Source organism: Microcaecilia unicolor, chromosome 1, assembly GCF_901765095.1.
Source record: "Microcaecilia unicolor chromosome 1, aMicUni1.1, whole genome shotgun sequence".
Taxonomy (NCBI): domain Eukaryota; kingdom Metazoa; phylum Chordata; class Amphibia; order Gymnophiona; family Siphonopidae; genus Microcaecilia; species Microcaecilia unicolor.
Genome location: NC_044031.1, coordinates 731,723,601 through 731,741,414, shown reverse-complemented (window position 1 = coordinate 731,741,414; position 17,814 = coordinate 731,723,601). Strand labels below are relative to the sequence as shown.

At 45.8% G+C, this 17,814-nt stretch overlaps 1 protein-coding gene across 1 annotated transcript in view; it reads right to left on the bottom strand.

The window, feature by feature from the left end:
* Nucleotides 1-17,814, bottom strand: part of SERF2 (small EDRK-rich factor 2) — a 41,884-nt gene that overhangs the window by 12,133 nt on the left and 11,937 nt on the right. Inside the window, exon 2 of the mRNA XM_030190430.1 lies at nt 1,883-1,991. Coding sequence (XP_030046290.1) covers nt 1,883-1,991 — 109 coding nt within the window. The remainder of the gene's footprint in view (nt 1-1,882; nt 1,992-17,814) is intronic.

Below are 17,814 nucleotides of genomic sequence, written 5' to 3'. Positions count from 1 at the left end.
AGCGCTTAACTGACTCAGAGGGAGCTGCCATAAGGCCAGAGCTCCAAAAACCAGGGGAGACCATCCTCCCTGAGGAAACGTCTGCTCGCTGCCCTCGCGAGGACGAAGCCCTGTTTACTGTAAGCGCTTGTTTTTTTTTTTTAGAAGAAATCACTGATCACGTGAAGCAGAGAAGAAATCCAGTAGGAGTGTGCGCGGTGGGGGGTTGGGGGGGGGGAGTAAGGGCGGGACCTGGCACCACCAAGTGTACCCTGCTCACTACAGATGGGAGCCCTCAACCCCCTAAGGGAAGCTCAACTCAGCCCGAGGGAACAGGTGAGGAGCCCAGAATCCAGAGCTGCAGAGTTATGACCCTCCACCTGCTAGATAGAGAGAATACTGAGGTTTGAGTGGCTGCACATGACCACATATACTGAACCTCAGAAGTTCTCTATCTCCACCTGCTGGCAGAGGGACATAACCCACCAGTCTCTGGATCGATCTGTGGGATGCTACTACTACTTAACATTTCTAGAGCGCTACTAGGGTTACGCAGCGCTGTACAGTTTAACAAAAAGGACAATCACTGCTCAAAAGAGCTTACAATCTAGTGGGCGAAATATCAAGTTGGAGCAGTCTAGATTTCCTGAATAGAGGTATGGTGGTTAGGTGCCGAAGGCGACATTGAAGAGGTGGGCTTTGAGCAAGGATTTGAAGATGGGCAGGGAGGGGGCCTGGCATATGGGCTCAGGGAGTTTATTCCAGGCATGGGGTGAGGCGAGGCAGAAAGGACAGAGCCTGGAGTTGGCGGTGGTGGAGTAGGGTACTGAAAGGAGGGATTTGTCTTGAGAGTGGAGGTTACTGGTAGGAACGTAAGGGGAGATGAGGGTAGAGAGGTAAGGAGGGGCTGCAGATCGAGTGCATTTGTAGGTTAATAGGAGAAGCTTGAACTGTATGCGGTACCTGATCGGAAGCCAGTGAAGTGACTTGAGGAGAGGGGTGATATGAGTATATCGGTCCAGGCGGAAGATAAGGTGTGCAGCAGAGTTCTGAACGGACTGAAGGGGGGGATAGATAGCAAAGTGGGAGGCCAATGAGGAGTAGGTTGCAATAGTCAAGGCGAGAGGTAATGAGAGTTCGGGTGGTGTGCTCAGAGAGGAAAGAGCAAATTTTGCTAATGTTATAGAGGAAGAAGCGACAGGTCTTGGCTATCTGCTGGATATGCGCAGAGAAGGAGAGGGAGGAGTCGAAGATGACTCCGAGGTTGCGGGCAGATGAGACGGGGACGATGAGGATGTTATCAACTGAGATAAAGAGTGGAGGGAGAGGAGAAGTGGGTTTGGGAGGTAAGACAATAAGCTCGGTCTTGGCCATGTTCAGTTTCAAGTGGCAGTTGGACATCCAGGCAGCAATGTCGGATAAGCAGGCCGATACAGATCAGCAATTTCATGTTTTGAGTTTCTTAGCTTCCTGTATTATTTTAATTTTATCCCCCACCATGTACCAGTACAGGAAAATATCTGGTATCTTCTGTTTGCCACTTTCTATTTGGCTGGTCACAACACTGAAGCTGGATTGTGGCACTAGATGTCTGATATTATGCACTGTGTTTAAGTTCACTTTGCTGTACGTTACAAAAGTTAAGGTAAGTGGCAGGAAATGATGGACCAAACTAAGCAAATTTCTACTACCCCAGTTATAAAAAGCTTGTGTTTCAAGTTCAGTATAATCAAGTCCCAAGCATGGAACCAGTTCATCATACACCTGCCCGGGGAAGAATTCAACACCGGATCACACTATTTTATTTTTGCTGAAACAGTGATACAATAACACAATCCTAGTTTGCTATTCTAGCAACCCTAAAAGGTGTCCCTTTAGAACCTGACAGAAGGAAATCAGTCACCTTTGTTTGCGGGCAGCTGCAGATAAACCATCATCTTGCCTCTTCCCCTTGCCATGATCTGTAGATTTCTTCATGTTCTTCTGACGAGCAAGTTCACGCTGGTTTCCACCTGAGAGTAGGAAAACTTGCATTAAAGGTACTTTCTTCCTGCTAACACACAGTGCTAAACAGCTGGCTGTATTAGTAAATATGTATAGCTTTTGGTTTGTTTGTCTGTTTAATTGTAAGTAATGATTCTTGACATCTTTAAATTGTAAAGTTGAGCTACATTCTATTTCTTATGCAAGCTTTTCACTTAAAACAACAGAATCCTGGTATATTTAAGGCTCCAATTCTGCATCAGCATGATAGGATTTTACTATCGAAAATTTAGGGCCTCTCTCTAAAAAAGGGACTTTCCATCACTGGTTCCTAGAACTAAAAGGGAACCATTTCCTACTTTCTAAATAGTGCCAAAATGGACTGCACCTTCTTAGTGGCATGCTGTTTAAGCCACCTGCACTTCTAGCATGCTTTACTAATCATAAGAGTGTGCTCAAAAAACGGAAAAATCTACAGCCATTCCAGGATTGTCCTACAGATACTTTTGGGACTGAACAAGGCTGCTGCAAGCAGAGGCATGAGGTTACTGTGAGATGTGCGTACACATTACTAGGCGCACAATGGGGTTCAGTGAAGATGTTAACATGAATGATACACATGGGCGCACAGTATATTAAAATGTATGCTAATGAGCCCATTAAGTATTCTGAAACAATGCGAAGTAAACAGGGGATTTTAAAGCACATAAAATGTGAAAACTTTACCACCATGTCAGAGGCACCACAGGAGGGTTAGGTGAGAAGATGTAATAAAAGTTTTTCTTCCTCAAACCATAAGTGCCTGTAACTTTAAACACAGAAAGATGCACGCATATCAGATGAAAATGAAAGTGCCCATCACATATCTGCATATCTGGAATGTTCTGTGCATAAATATTAGCTTCAGAAAAATTGTATGTGCAAGAAACATTTACAAGGCTAATTATATATGTATAGAACAGTTCAGTTCATATGCACATGTGCTTGCATTTTTGCTGTCTTCAGACATACACGCAGTAAAGCCATCCTCACTGCAAGCTTTGTGTATATATGTCCAGCAGGCTTTATTTACTAGCCATTAAGCCCGTAACAACGGGCTAGTTTTTTGTTTTCCTATGGCCTCCCCCCCCCCCCTGTCCACCAACCCTGCTCTCTCCCCTGCCCTCCCCCAGCGTCTGTTTCCCTCAGTTCCGCCCCCTCCTTCCCTCCCTGCTCCCTCCTCCTCCAATTTCCACGCCCATGTGCAAGCCCTCCTCCCTATTGGGCTGTACTGCTGGTGGAGGCGGGGCTTGGACTTCTACACTCTCAGCGTTCCGACTCTACTGCACATTTGCAGGTGAGTCAGTCACTTGCCGTTTATATGTTTGATTTATTGCATTTGTATCCCACATTTTCCCACCTCTTTGCAGGCTCAATGTGGCTTACAATACATCATGGGTAATGGAAATATAATAGAAAATAAGCGTTTAGTGTTAAAGAAGAATCTTTGGTAACATGATAATGATAAGACATGATAGTAGTATAACAAGCAGATATAAGACAGTTCTAACTATGTGTGGAGGAGTTATGTATATTCACATTGGTTGATCTTTGTGGTAAGCCTTGTTAAAGAGATGGGTCTTCAGTAGTTTTTAGAAGTTCGTTAGTTCGTAGATCGTTTTTAAATTGCGCGGCAGTGCGTTCCATAACTGTGTACTTAAGTAGGTAAAGTTTGTTGCGTGCATTAATTTGTATTTTAGACCTTTGCAGTTAGGGAAGTGCAGATCAAGGAATGTGCGGGATGATCTTTTGGCATTCCTGGGTGGTAAGTCTATCAGGTCTGATTAGTTTGCAAGTTCCGTGTGCTTTGAATTTGCAACTCATTAGCTTACTGCACAACATTTTCTTGTTAATCTTGCGATAGAAGCTGCACACTCAGAACATGGCTCTATTGTGTGGCTTTCTGCATCAACCCTAGAGCTTATTAGGCACCCACACCTCTCAAAGGAATGGGTATAAAGTCTTCATATGACACACAATACTGGGCTTAAAAAGATTAAAAAGCAGTAAAAGTTCTTATTCATGGAGCAAGTTACCTAATAAGCTTAGGATTTAATGGTATCTGCTTCTGTAAAGAGTTAAGTAGTGTGGTAGCCATATTAGTCCATTTTTACAGGTAACAAACACAAAAGAAAACAAGATAATACATTTTTTGATTAGATTTCAAAGCTAGCCCTTCTTCAGATCAGAAATAAGCCAGTGTTGACAAATACCAAGAGAAACACAAAAGCATTCCAATGACAGTCTCACAGAAAGAGGGTAGGGTAGGTTAGGTGAGAAAACAGGAGCTGGGTGTGTGAGAGACAGGAAGAGATGGATGGTGATGAGAGTGACAAAGCAGTAGAATTTCATGTTTTATAGTGAAATAGAAAGCCTGTCTGGTGGGTGTCAAAATATTTTATCATTTTGACTTCAAAGGTCTTAGGTTCCTGGATTGTTTTAAAATTTCCTTTTAGAATGGAAGTGATGTCTTTGAACGATATGGCAGTCTGAGGGTTTTGCTCTGAACAACCCCACAGCAAATTTCTCAGCTGCAAAAGTTTTGGGTGAGATACCGGTGCCAGAAATGGTATTCGAACCTGACGAGTCAGAGAAACTTAATGAATTCTCTATAAACCTGGATGATGTAATGGGGCAGTTCTACAAACTGAAGAGTAGCAAATCTCCTGGACCGGATGGTAATCATCCAAGGGTACTGATAGAACTAAAAAATGAGCTGGCGGAGCTACTGTTATAGATATGTAATTTATCTTTAAAATCAAGTGTGGTACCGGAAGATTGGAGGGTGGCCAATGTAACGCCGATTTTTTAAAAAGGTTCCAGAGGAGATCCTGGAAATTACCAGTGAGTCTGACGTCGGTGCAGGGCAAAATGGTACAGACTATTATAAAGAACAAAATTAGAGCATATTCAAAAGCATGGATTAATGAGACAAAGTCAACATGGATTTAGTGAAGGGAAATCTTGCCTCACCAATCTACTACATTTCTTTGAAGGGGTGAACAAACACGTGGATAAAGGTTGATATTGTGTATCTGGATTTTCAGAAGGCGTTTGACAAAGTACCTCATGAAAGACTCCAGAGGAAATTGGAGAGTCATGGGATAGAGGTAGTGTTCTATTGTGGATTAAAAACTGGTTAGAAAACAGAGAGTAGGGTTAAATGGTCAGTATTCTCAAAGGAGAAGGGTAGTTAGTGGGGTTCCCCAGGGATCTGTGCTCAGACCGCTGCTTTTTAACATATTTATAAATGTCCTAGAGATGGGAGTAACTAGTGAGGTAATTTGATTAAATAACTTTGTGTTATCAGCAAATTTAAGTCATTAAATCGCGGGAGGATTGTGAAAAATTACAAGAGGACCTTACGAGACTGGGAGACTGGGCATCTAAATGGCAGATGACGTTTAATGCGAGCAAGTGCAAAGTAATGTATGTGGGAAAGAGGAACCCGAATTATAGCTACGTCATGCAAGGTTCCACGTTAGGAGTCACAGACCAAGAAAGGTATCTAGATATCTAGTTGTCATCATTGTATCTAGGTATCTAGGTGACATCATTGATGATACGTTGAGACCTTCTGCTCAGTGTGCTGCTGCGGCTAAGAAAGCAAATAGAATGTTAGGTATTATTAGGAAAGGAATGGAAAACAAAAATGAGGACTTTACAATGCCTTTGTATCGCTCCATGGTGCGACAGCACCTCGAATATTGTGCTCAATTCTGGTTGCCGCATCTCAAGAAAGATACAGTGGAATTAAAAAAAGGTGCAGAGAAGGGCGACGAAAATGATAAAGAGGATGGGACGACTTCCCTATGAGGAAAGTTTAAAGTGGCTAGAGCTCTTCAGTTTGGAGAAAAGGCGGCTGAGGGGAGATATGATACAGGTCTATAAAATAATGACTGGAGTTGAACAGGTAGATGTGAAGTGTCTGTTTATGTTTTCCAAAAATACTAGGACTAGGGAACATGTGATGAAGCTACAATGTAGTAAATTTAAAAGGAATCAGAGAAAATGTTTCTTCACGCAAAGTGTAATTAAACTCTGGAATTCATTGCCAGAGAATGTGGTAAAGGCGGTTAGCTCAGCAGAGTTTAAAAAAGGTTTGGATGGCTTCCTAAAGGAAAAGTCCATAGACCATTATTAAATTCGACTTGGGGAAAATCCACTATTTCTAGGATAAGCAGCATAAAATATTTTGTACTTTTTTGGGATCTTGCCAGGTATTTGTGACCTGGATTGGCCACTGTTGGAAACAGGATGCTGGGCTTGATGAACCTTTGGTCTTTCCCAGTATGGCAATACTTATGTACTTATGTAATCAGAAGCGATCCTCTCATTTCATGAAATCTAATCTACTGCAGTCTTTGCTATATAGTGTTGGCTGGATGAGCGGAAAGCCACGCTCACTAGATTTAACAGAGTTTGCATACACAGGGAGAGCAGGGCCAAATCGCATAGCAGAAGCAGGAAGCGCTCCATCTACCTCGGCAGCGCTGGATATACCGTTGTCCCGGCTGGAACGGTTTACACTACATTAAACGGCTGAAATGTCAGATTCAGACCCAATCTCTGAAATGCAGGACTGGTTGAAGGAAATTAAATCTGATCTAAAAGCAGTGCAGGTGGAGCTGGCAGCCCTGGGCTCTGACCTGCGCAGTGAAATTAAAGAGAGAGGCCATAGACTAGAGGAAGCTGAGCAAAGATTGGACGAGCATGAAGAGACCTTGGGTATGTTAGATAAAATGGTATTGTATGCATAAAATGATGCGCGGGCTATTTATAAGCTGGAGGACTTGGAGAACTGGAGCCACCGTTACAATCTGTGATTTCGCAGAGTCTCCAGAATATAATAATAGTGAGGAGGTGGTGCAAAAGATAGTAAGTACTATGCTTAGTGACAATTAACAAGTGCTGCCACCAGAACAAGGGAAAATTAGGTTCTTACCATGATAATTTTCTTTCCTTTAGTCATAGCAGATGAAGCCGTTACGTTTGGGTTGTGTCCATCAACCAGCAGGGGGAGATAGAGAGCACTCAACTTTTCTCTGTGCCTCATGGCCAGCTAGCTCCACTGCCTCTTCAGTATTTGAAGCTTCCAAAGCAGTATGACAAACCAAAATGGGAATAACATGAACTTTCCTCACAGCGAACGATGGCCCCTTAACAAGGGCATGAACTCAAAAAAGGAAGAAATGAACTCCTCCTCCTGGAGGGAATAAACTCGTCCTCCACTTCGTATAAACGGAGGGAATACTTGCATCCTCCTGGAGGGAATAAACTCATCCTCCCAAAACATGAACTGAAGGGAATGAACTCATCCTCCTATAACTGCAACAAGAATCCTGAAGACTGTTTTCCGACTCCCCAAGGAAGGAATATAACTTCAGGAAACAAGAACAGCACCTAAAATCAGAATCACTGCAATACAGTCAATCATACAGGGAGGGCTCATGGCTTCATCTGCTATGACTAAAGGAAAGAAAATTATCATGGTAAGAACCTAATTTCCCTTCCTTGTCATCAAGGAGATGAAGCCATTACGTATGGGATGTAACAAAGCAATCCCTAAATAGGGTGGGAACAAGCCACACCACGCGCTAGCACCTGTGCTCCAAAACGCGCATCCCTCCTGGCAGCCACATCCAGCCTGTAATGTCGGGCGAAAGAGAGCTTAGAAGCTCATGTTGCAGCACTGCAAATCTCATGAAGAGATAGTGCTCCAGTTTCCGCCCAGGAAGAGGAAATCGCTCTTGTGGAATGTGCCTTAAAGGCTTCAGGCGGAGCCCGGCCAGACAGCAGATAGGGCAATAGTGGCTTTAGACGCTGAAGACCCTCTGCGAGGACCTGCAAACAGCACAAAAAGATGATCAGAGGTCCTGAAAGAATTTATAATTCCCAGATACTGCAACAGAGTCCTGCGCACATCCAAAAGGTGCAACTGCCCAAATGAATCTGGAAACTCCTCCTCAACAAAGGAGGGAAGAAAAACAAGCTGATTTAGGTGAAACGCTGAAACCACCTTAGGCATTAAGGAAGGCACGGTCCGAACCGTGACCCCTGACTCTGAGAATTGCAGAAAAGGGTCTCTACAGGACAGCGCCTGGAGCTCTGACACCTGTCCCGCCGAGGTAATGGCCACTAAAAAGACGGCCTTCAGTATCAAATCTTTCTCTGAAGCACGCCGAAGCGATTCAAAGGGAGCCCCCTGAAGGGCCTTCAATACTAACCCCAGGTTCCAAGCTGGACAAGAGGACGGAGCCAAAGCACCCCTCTAAGAAACCATGCCACATCTGGATGAGCAGCTAAGGACACGCCTTCAACCTTGCCACGCAGGGAGGCCAATGCTGCCACTTGCACCCGCAGGGAATTATAGGCCAAGCCTTTGTGTACACCATCCTGCAAAAAGTCCAGAATTGGCGAGACAGGAGCCCGCAACGGAGAAAGCGCTCTTGAAACACACCAGACTTCAAACTGGCGCCAAATCCTGGCATAAGCCACGGAAGTGGAGCACTTACAGGCCTGCAGGAGAGTGGAAATTACCTTATTTGAGTAGCCTTTATCTCTCAATTGCGCCCTCTCAAATCGCCATGCCATAAGACCAAAGCGGCAGGCGTCCTCCATGGCCACCGGACCCTGTGACAACAGGTGCGGAACCAGAGGTAATGGAAAGGGAGCCTCCAACAGCATCTGTCGGAGGACCGCATACCAAGGCCTCCTGGGCCAATCCGGGGCGATGAGCACCACTTCTCCTGGATGCAGCCGAATCCGCAGGAGCACTCGCCCTATCAAGGGCCACGGAGGGAAGACATACAGCAAACCCAGGGGCCAGGGTTGAGCCAAGGCATCCAACCCGGCAAAGCGAGGATCCCTCTGTCTGCTGAAGAAGCACGGGACTTTGGCATTGGAACTGGTCGCCATAAGATCCATCACTGGCTTGCCCCATTTGGCACATATGTGCAGGAATACATTGTCTGCTAGTTCCCACTCCGCTGGATCGATCCGATGCCTGCTTAGATAGTCGGCTTGCACGTTGCTATGACCTGCAATGTGAGCTGCTGACAGGGACTGTAGATGCAGCTCGGCCCAGTGGCAAATTTGTTCGGCCTGCGCGGCTAGAGCTCTGCACTGAGTGCCGCCTTGTCGATTTATGTAGGCTACTGCTGTCGTGTTGTCCGACATCACTCGGACAGCCAATCCTTCCAGGGTCACTTGAAAGGCCAGAAGAGCCAGAAACACCGCTTTCAACTCCAGGCGGTTGATAGACCACTCCGACGCGTCGGGCGTCCACAGACCCTGGGCATGCTTCCTCTGGCAATGTGCGCCCCAGCCCTTCAGGCTGGCATCTGTCACCACTAGACACCAATCGGGGAGCGCCAGCGGCATTCCCCGCCGCAACATGCTGTCCGAGAGCCACCACTCCATACTGAGGCGGGCCGCAGGGAGCCAAGAAAGTCTGCACTGATAATCCTGAGATACTGGAGACCATCGTTGAAGTAGAGAATACTGTAGAGGTCTCAGGTGCGCTCTCGCCCATGGCACCACTTCCAAGGTGGCAGTCATCGATTCCAACAACTGGACAATGTCCCAAGCTCGCGGGCGGGGCATCCTCAGGAGCAGACAGACCTGATTCTGAAGCTTGCACCGCCTTTGTTCGGGAAGAAACACATAGCCCGAGGCTGTGTCGAACCTGGCCCCCAAATATTCTAGAGATTGCGAGGGCTTCAGGTAACTTTTGGCCATATTGATGACCCGGCCCAGAGATTGAAGGACTGAAACCACTCTGGCTGTAGCTAGATGACTCTCTTTTTCTGAGTCTGCTCTGATGTGCCAGTCGTCTAGGTACGGGTGAACCCGGATACCCTCTCGCCTGAAAAAGGCAGCTACTACCACCATTACCTTGGAGAAGGTTCGGGGAGCTGTGGCGAGGCCAAAAGGCAAGACCCAAAACTGGAAATGTTTTCCCAACACCGCAAACCGCAGAAACTTCTGGTGCGGGGGCCAAATTGGTATGTGCAAGTAAGCTTCTTTCAGGTCCAGAGACGTAAGAAACTCTCCTGACTGTACCGCCGCAATGACGGAGCGCAGGGTTTCCATGTGAAAATGCCTAAACTCTTAAGGACTTGTTTAGCTCTTTTAAGTCCAGGATTGGGCGAAAAGACCCGCCTTTTCGTGGCACCACAAAGTAAATGGAGTAGCGGCCTAGACCTTGTTCGGCTGGAGGCACCAGTGTCACAGCCACTATCTGGCACAGACTGAGCAGTCTCCTCTACCACCGCCCGTTTGGCGGCAGAACCACATCGGGACTCCACAAACACGTCTCTCACCGGGGCATCAAATCCTATTCGGTATCCGTCTCTGATCAGGTCCAAGACCCACTGATCTGCGGAGATTTTGGCCCACTCCTCGAAAAAGAGGGAAAGTCTTCCTCCGATGACAGGAAACGAGAAGAGGGGCGGCGCACCATCGAGAGGGTCGCCCCTGAACTCCAGTCCTTGAACCGGCAGCTGTGGAACGTTTGTCCGAGCGAAAGGAGTTTCTCTGCTGAAAGCGGGCACGCGAAGTGAACCCAGCAGCACGCCCCGGGCGGTACCTTATAGCTTCACGGAAGCGAGGACTGTAAGAGAAGCAGACCGCCTGACCCTTAGAGGAAGGCTTCGGCCTATCTTCGGGCAAGCGCTGAGGTTTGGAATCCCCCAGGCCTTTAACAATGTTTTCCAGCTCCTCACCAAACAGAAGGCCTTGAAAGGGCAACTTCACCAACCTTTGCTTAGAGGCCATGTCCGCCGCCCAATGTCGTAGCCAAAGAGTGCGGCGAGCCGCCACTGCTACAGCCATTTGCTTAGCCGAAGCTCTGACCATATCATAAAGGGCGTCAGCCAAAAAGGACAATGCAGTCTCCATCCGCGGAGCCACTTCAGAGGTCTCCGCTCCCTCACCGGGCTGTTCCACTGCCTGCTGTAACCAAGCCAGGCAGGCTCTAGCAGCATAACAACTGCATGCAGACGCCCGAACAGTGAGACCTGTCAAATCAAAGGACCGCTTCAGAGCTGAATCAAGCCTGCAGTCTTGAATATCCTTCAGGGCAAGACCTCCGTCAACAGGGAGGGTAGTTCTCTTTGTCATAGCCGTGACCAGGGCATCCACTTTAGGCATTGCAAAGCGAGCCAAATGTTCCTCACGCAGAGGGAATAATTGCCCCATAACTCTGGCAACCTTCAACGGTCCCTCGGGGTCAGCCCATTGAGCCGAAATAAGCTCTTGGATGGAGGCATGCAAAGGAAAGGCTCGAGCAGGCTTTCTGGTACTAGCCATCCTTGGATTAACCGAGGAGGCTGTGCCACTCCCAGGATCTTCAAACGAGAGGGCTTGTAAGGCATCTGAAATAAGCGCTGGCAGCTCCTTGCGGTGGAAAATCCTCACCGCAGACGGATCATCAAGCTCCTGTGCCAATTCTGCACCCGACTCTGGCTCCTCAGCCCAAGAAGTTCTGCCAGACCCCTCTGAATCCTCATAACCCGACCACCGGGGGGGGGGGGGGGGGGGTAAGGGGGGTGCGCCACACTCAGAAGGGGAATTAGTCCTTCTGCGTTTATCAGGAGGATAAGAAACAGGCAAAGCCAACTCCAAAAGGCCAGGATCCACTGGGGGGGGGGGGGGGGGGGCAGGCAGAGGGTCCGAAGATCACTGTGGAAGAGCTCTTTTAAGCATGTATGCCCTATGCAGCATTAAAACAAAATCAGGGGAGAAAACCGCTCCCTGACCGCCCGGATCCTGCCCAGGGCTATCAGCTCTATTATTAGCCTCACTCAGAGGACCCCCCCCCCCCCCCCCGGATTCAGGGCTCTCGTCGCAACGGAGGCTGCACCATGTGGAAAATCCAAATTGGCGTCCGCTGCCAGCTCAGAGCACGAAAGATTGCCGCTCGCCATGCTCGGGCCGGCTCTACCGTCTGTACAGCAAGAATTACAGAGCCCCGCTGCTGATTTGCGCTTGCCACATTTAGAACAGCGCTTTACAGTCTCCGCAGCTATCGCAGAAAACGGCGGTAAAATTCAAAAATGGCGGTTTGCGCCAAAAACGTCCTGATCGCGGGCCCACCCCCGAGGAGTCAGAAAACACTCTTACATCACTGGACCGAGTATCACAGCTCCGGTCCTGCAGAAGAATCTCAAGGAAAAAAACCTCTTTTCCAAGATCACTGTGCTAAAGCACAACGCAACTTTAATTATTTATTTATTGAACGCTGTGCGGAAAGCAGAGGCAAAAGAGGTAAATAAAAACACTCCGGAGGGGGGAATTCAAGATGGCTGCCGCACCGGACGATTGTTGAAACGCTCTGGATGTTATGAGCTGAAAACACTCTTTTTTCCTTGGTAAAATGCCTCATACTAAACGTAAGGGAGTGTTGAGATTAGTGCCTCCACCTACCTCAACCCCCTCCACGGCTCAAACATCGCTGGACCGTTTCCTCTCCGGTGCCTCCAGAACTATACGGGGAGAGGATCCCATTGCGGGAAGGACTGGAGAAGCAGCCCCCCTGCCGGGAGAGGAAGTCTCCCTGTCTCCACCATCTCTTTCACAGATCCCTCTCAGCCCGGCGTCGAGAGCAGCCCTGGAGGGAAACCCCATCGACTCTGACGATGTGTCGATAGAGGCTTCCAGTGAGGACCCAGGCATGCAGGCTACGACTCGGGGAGCTGGAGGAAGCATTGCTTCTGTAACACAGACCTCAGAGGTGACTCTACAAACACTAAAGGTGATGTTAGACCGGATTGCTACCATGTTGCAGAAGACTTCAGGTGATGTGCTTAATCTTAATACTAAGTTTGAAGACTTGAAAAACACCGTAGACTCTGTTAAAAATGATTTAACAACAAAAGTGCAATCTTTACAACAAGAGGTAGATACTTTAAATGCCTTTAAAAATGTTTCCACTAAGGACTCTATAGACCTTAGACGTAAGATTGAACAGATTGAGAACTTTAACAGACGCCTAAATCTCCGTCTCTTAAATTTTCCTATAATTGCGGGGGTAACTTTGATAGATACCTTTAAGAAATACCTGATAGAAATTTTGAATTTCTCTGCTGAGACAATACCCCCATTAAATAAAATATATTATATTCCTAAAACAAGAGAAGGAGGGCAAGGCTCTGAGAAAAGTATTCCTGACTTACAAAATATTTCTGATATTCTGGAACAATCCTCGGACATTATAATGAACAGAGCTACATTGGTTGTTTCTATGGTTTTTGAGCAGGACTACAATGCTATTCTAAGACTCTATTTTAGAAATTTGAAAGCTCAATTCTATGGCTCAAAAGTGTGGATATACCCAGACGTCACCAAGTCCACTCAACAAAAAAGGAAATTATTTCTTGCTTTAAAACAAAAGACAATAGATATTGGCGCTTCCTTTTTTCTTGCTTACCCGTGTAAATGTGTAGTTAAATTGGGTCAAACTAAATATATTTTCTTTTCACCGGAACAACTTAAATCATTTGTAGAATTGAAACAAGTGAAATGAAATTGTTTTTTTTTCTGGAGAAAAAGCAGCTTTTTCCTTAATTTGAATATAAGTTTATAAAAACTTCTCTTACTCTTTTCCCCCCTCATTTAAATTGGGGTCTAAGAAAGGTTTATTTGTTATATAGTTCCTAAAGATAATTAACCAGTCTAAGTACATAAGTATGTATATATATGTATACGTGTATGTGCAAATGTGTATATAAGTTATTATAATGCTTGAGAAATATGAATGACTGGATATTATTTTATTTCTTCCTGTATTTCTGCACAAGGTTATCCTTGAATAATGTAATTTAAAACTATAAATAAAGAAATAAAAAAAAAAACACTCCGGAGGCTCAGATAAGTGGGAAAGGCAGGGAAAGGCGAACCAATGTGCCTGCATCCACTGAGTGGGAATGGACAGGGAAAAGCAAGCTAATATGTCCACATCCACGGGGGCATGGGTAAGGCTGACCTATGTGCCTTCAAAGTGAAGCTGCTATAGCCTCTAACACCCCGGCTAACAACTGGCAAGCCAGGAGCCACCCCAAGGCAGATTTTGATGGAGCTCGAAGAAGCTGCAGCCACCCTGCTTGGAGAGATAGAGAATACTGAAGAGGCAGTGGAGCTAGCTGGCCATGAGGCACTGTGAAAAGTTGAGTGCTCTCTATCTCCCCCTGCTGGTTGATGGAGACAACCCATACGTAATGACTTCATCTGCTTGATGACAAGGAAGTCCACCTCGACCGAGTTCATGAACGCTCGGTGCACTGTGCAATAATCAACCCAAGAACATTATTGCTTGTTTTAGTGTTTATAAACTGAAAGCACGGGTGTTGCAAGTGGCTCGTTCAAAGAATAAAATATAATGGGATACATACCAGGTGGACGTATACCAAAATTTGGCGGGAGCCACCCTCCAATGGCAGATAGAGCTGCAACCTTTTACACATTATTTACGGTCTTTAGACATTCAATATAAATAGAAGCATCCATAGTTGGCCTTTCCTGTTCCAGCTACTGCGTCACATGGGTCTCGGGAGTCAATATCTACAATGGTTACAGCTACTTTATACTGATCCCCTGGGTAGCCTAATAATTAATGGGACTTTTGCCCTTTATAAAAGGAACAAGGCAGGGCTGTGCCTTATCACCACTTTTATTTGCTCTGGTTATAGAACCCCTAGCCAGCTTGGTACGGGAACATCCTGGGATTGATGAAGTTCTACAGCGCCCAAGAAAGCATAAGTTACTACTCTTTGCAGATGATATCATCCTAATCGTCACTCGGCCCAAGGAATCCTTAACAAATTTGGTAGACACGTTGCAAGTCTATGGGCAGGTTTCCGGCTTTAAGATTAATATACGTAATTCAGAGATCCTTAATAACAGTAAATGGGGATACAGCACTGTTTTACAGAAAAGGCTGCCCTTTAGATGGGCCTCAAAATGGATTCGGTATTTTGGTGTCAATGTCACTTCAACAATGGAGCATTTATATGCAGCCAACTTCCCTCCCAAATTGAAAGAATTATTTGCTGATGGATTACTGGGAAAGGTTAAATCTGTCATCGCTGGGTCAGATATCCTCATTTAAAATGATCATATTGCCAAAGTCTTTTCATGGCCCTCTCTCCCTATTCCAGCGCAGTTTTTTCTTAAATTGCGTAAGAAAACTTTTGCTTATATCTGGAAATGACACCCTCTGAGAGTTCGGAAAATAATCATTTATCAACCTAAAAAGTAAGAAGGGCATGGGGGTCCCTAACTTTAAATTATATTACAAGGCCGCTCAGCTTCGCATCTAAATCTCCTAAAACACGGATACATCTTAACAATCTTGGGTGGGAAATGCTCCTCTCTGGTTAACAATATGGCTCCCACGGGACCTAGTTAGCCTTATGAAATCCCTCCCATGCACACCTGGTATGAGGTTAGATCTTTTTATCCTAAACGGATATATTTTTTTTACAGGCGTTTTCTTTTGCTAAGTCCCAGGGTTTCTGCCTGGTACTTGAATTTTACCTACAAAAGGTGGGAGTGCCAGGGACTCTGTACGTTGGATCAGGTGTGAGAGGAGGGAGAATTTATCTCCTTTTCAGATCTGAAAGAGGAATATGGGTAGGTGGAGGCTGATAATTTCATTATTGGCGCTTATGAGATTTTATTACACATAGGGTCTGTGGAGAACTGGTTCTAGCGGAGACTCCATTGGCGAGAGCAATGGGGTGGGGGGGCAGGGTAGTATCACACGATTGTTATCAGGTTTTGCTCAGCTCAAATGATTCCATCCAGTTTTTTTGGAAAATATCTTTATTGGTTCAAAGGGAGAAACAGTCACATATCTGCAACATTAGCAACAGTCCACTCAAAAGGACTATATAAAGATCCATCTGTAACCATTATGCAAGAACAATGAAATAAAAAGGTACTTATGATAAGTAAAAACATGGTGAACTAATGCTCCCCCTCATCATTTTCATTATTAACCCCCTTCTCAACTATCCCCCCCTCTCTCCCCCTCCCACTCTGCCATTTCCTTCATGAGGTGGTACCGCTGAACTGTAGATGGGGGCTCTGGATCTGCCCAGAATTGCAAAATGCATTTTTTAAACTAGTAGAGTTGCTAGTAAAACAAATTGACACTGGGCTTCGTTTAACCCTTCCCCACAAAGTTTCCCCTTGTCACACAAGAGTAACACAGTATAAGACCACTCAAAAGACCGTTGCAGAGTACGTACAATAGTGGCCAAGGATTGAGTCCATAGCTGTGGAAAGAGATGGGCACTCCAAAAAGGAGTGCAGGATAGTGCCCAAGGCGGCATGACACTTTATGCACATACCATTACTCCAAAGGCCCATCTCCTTCCCTCTCTGGCGAGTGATATAGACTCTGTAAAGAATTCAATACTAAATGTCTTGAAGGGTGGCATTCGCCGTGATATTAGAAATAGTCTCAAAAGCCCCTCCCAGAAATTCCCGGGAAATTATCTCACCTAGATCTACACTCCAAAGAGAGGCCAGCCCCTCCAAATGAGGGGCAGACCTATTGTCAACTATTAAATGGTGCCACTGAGAGAGAGGATTTTCGGTAGCTGGCAAAACTAGAAAAATCTTATCCAGGGTGGTGAAGCACACTGGGGATCCCACAGATCGTATCCACAGAATTATAGTAGTCCCTCACTTGTAAGAATAAAAACAAAACAAAACTGTGTGTTCGGGATGTTGCACGCTCGCTTGATCAAGTCAAAAGTGGGAAAATGAGATCCCCCTAAATCCAACAAATGTCCTAAATATCGGCAGCCCCAGGAGCCATGCTCCTCCCCAACTGGAAAATCCAGATTGTTAGTGAGAGATAGGAAGGGGTCTGCTCCCCCCCCCCCCCCCACGACCCTCCATCATTTACACGCCTTTCCCGACGCTTGTACAAATTGATTTCTTCCCAACCTGTTCCCCCAATACCTCCATCGACCAGACAGGGCTGAGAATACATCAAAGGGGGGGGGGGGGGCACACCAACTCTTCCATCCAATTCTATATACAAAAGTGGGAAAAGGATTTAGATAGGCATTGTGAATTTCAACAGAGGGAGATTGCTTTCCGGTATTTGCTAAAGGTTTCGATATCTAGTAGCTTAATGGAGAATAGTTATGTATCGATGGTATTACATCCCTTCTCGCCTTGCCCAAATCTTTTAAACAGGTTCTGGATCTTGTTGGAAAAACTGCAGGCAACAGGGGACTATGCATCATATATGGTGGTCTTGTCCACTTCCTTACTACAGACTTTACAACAAATGCTTCAAGTGGCTTACCCGACTGAGGCGGAATATTGCTTGTTCCACTTTAAACCAGCGGGCATCAAGAAGGAGTTACATAAATTGGCTACCAGTTTGTTCACAGCAAGTAAGCTGTACTTGCGGCAGCCTGGAAAAAAACGCTTCCACCCCCGGTGGCCCAGGTTCTACAGAAAATGGACTATATCAGATGAATAAATTGATGCTTTGCGGACCAACAAGTTGCTTTCCTTCCACAAGATATGGGACATTTATCAACAATAGCACTCAAAGGGGGCATCCGGTCCACTATAATGATTTTAGCATAGCTACCACTCTAATAACTTCTTGGAGGGTGTTGGAGGGGATTTGTGGAATGAACATTTTCTTTCAAGGGGATCTGAGAAGGGATAGGTTCTGCTGAAAGATCTGATTGCATATTGTTGTAGTGATCTTTTTTCAGTTATGTATTTCTGCAACGTTGAACAATAAAAGTTTGGGGAAAAAAACCCATTCCTTTTAGAATT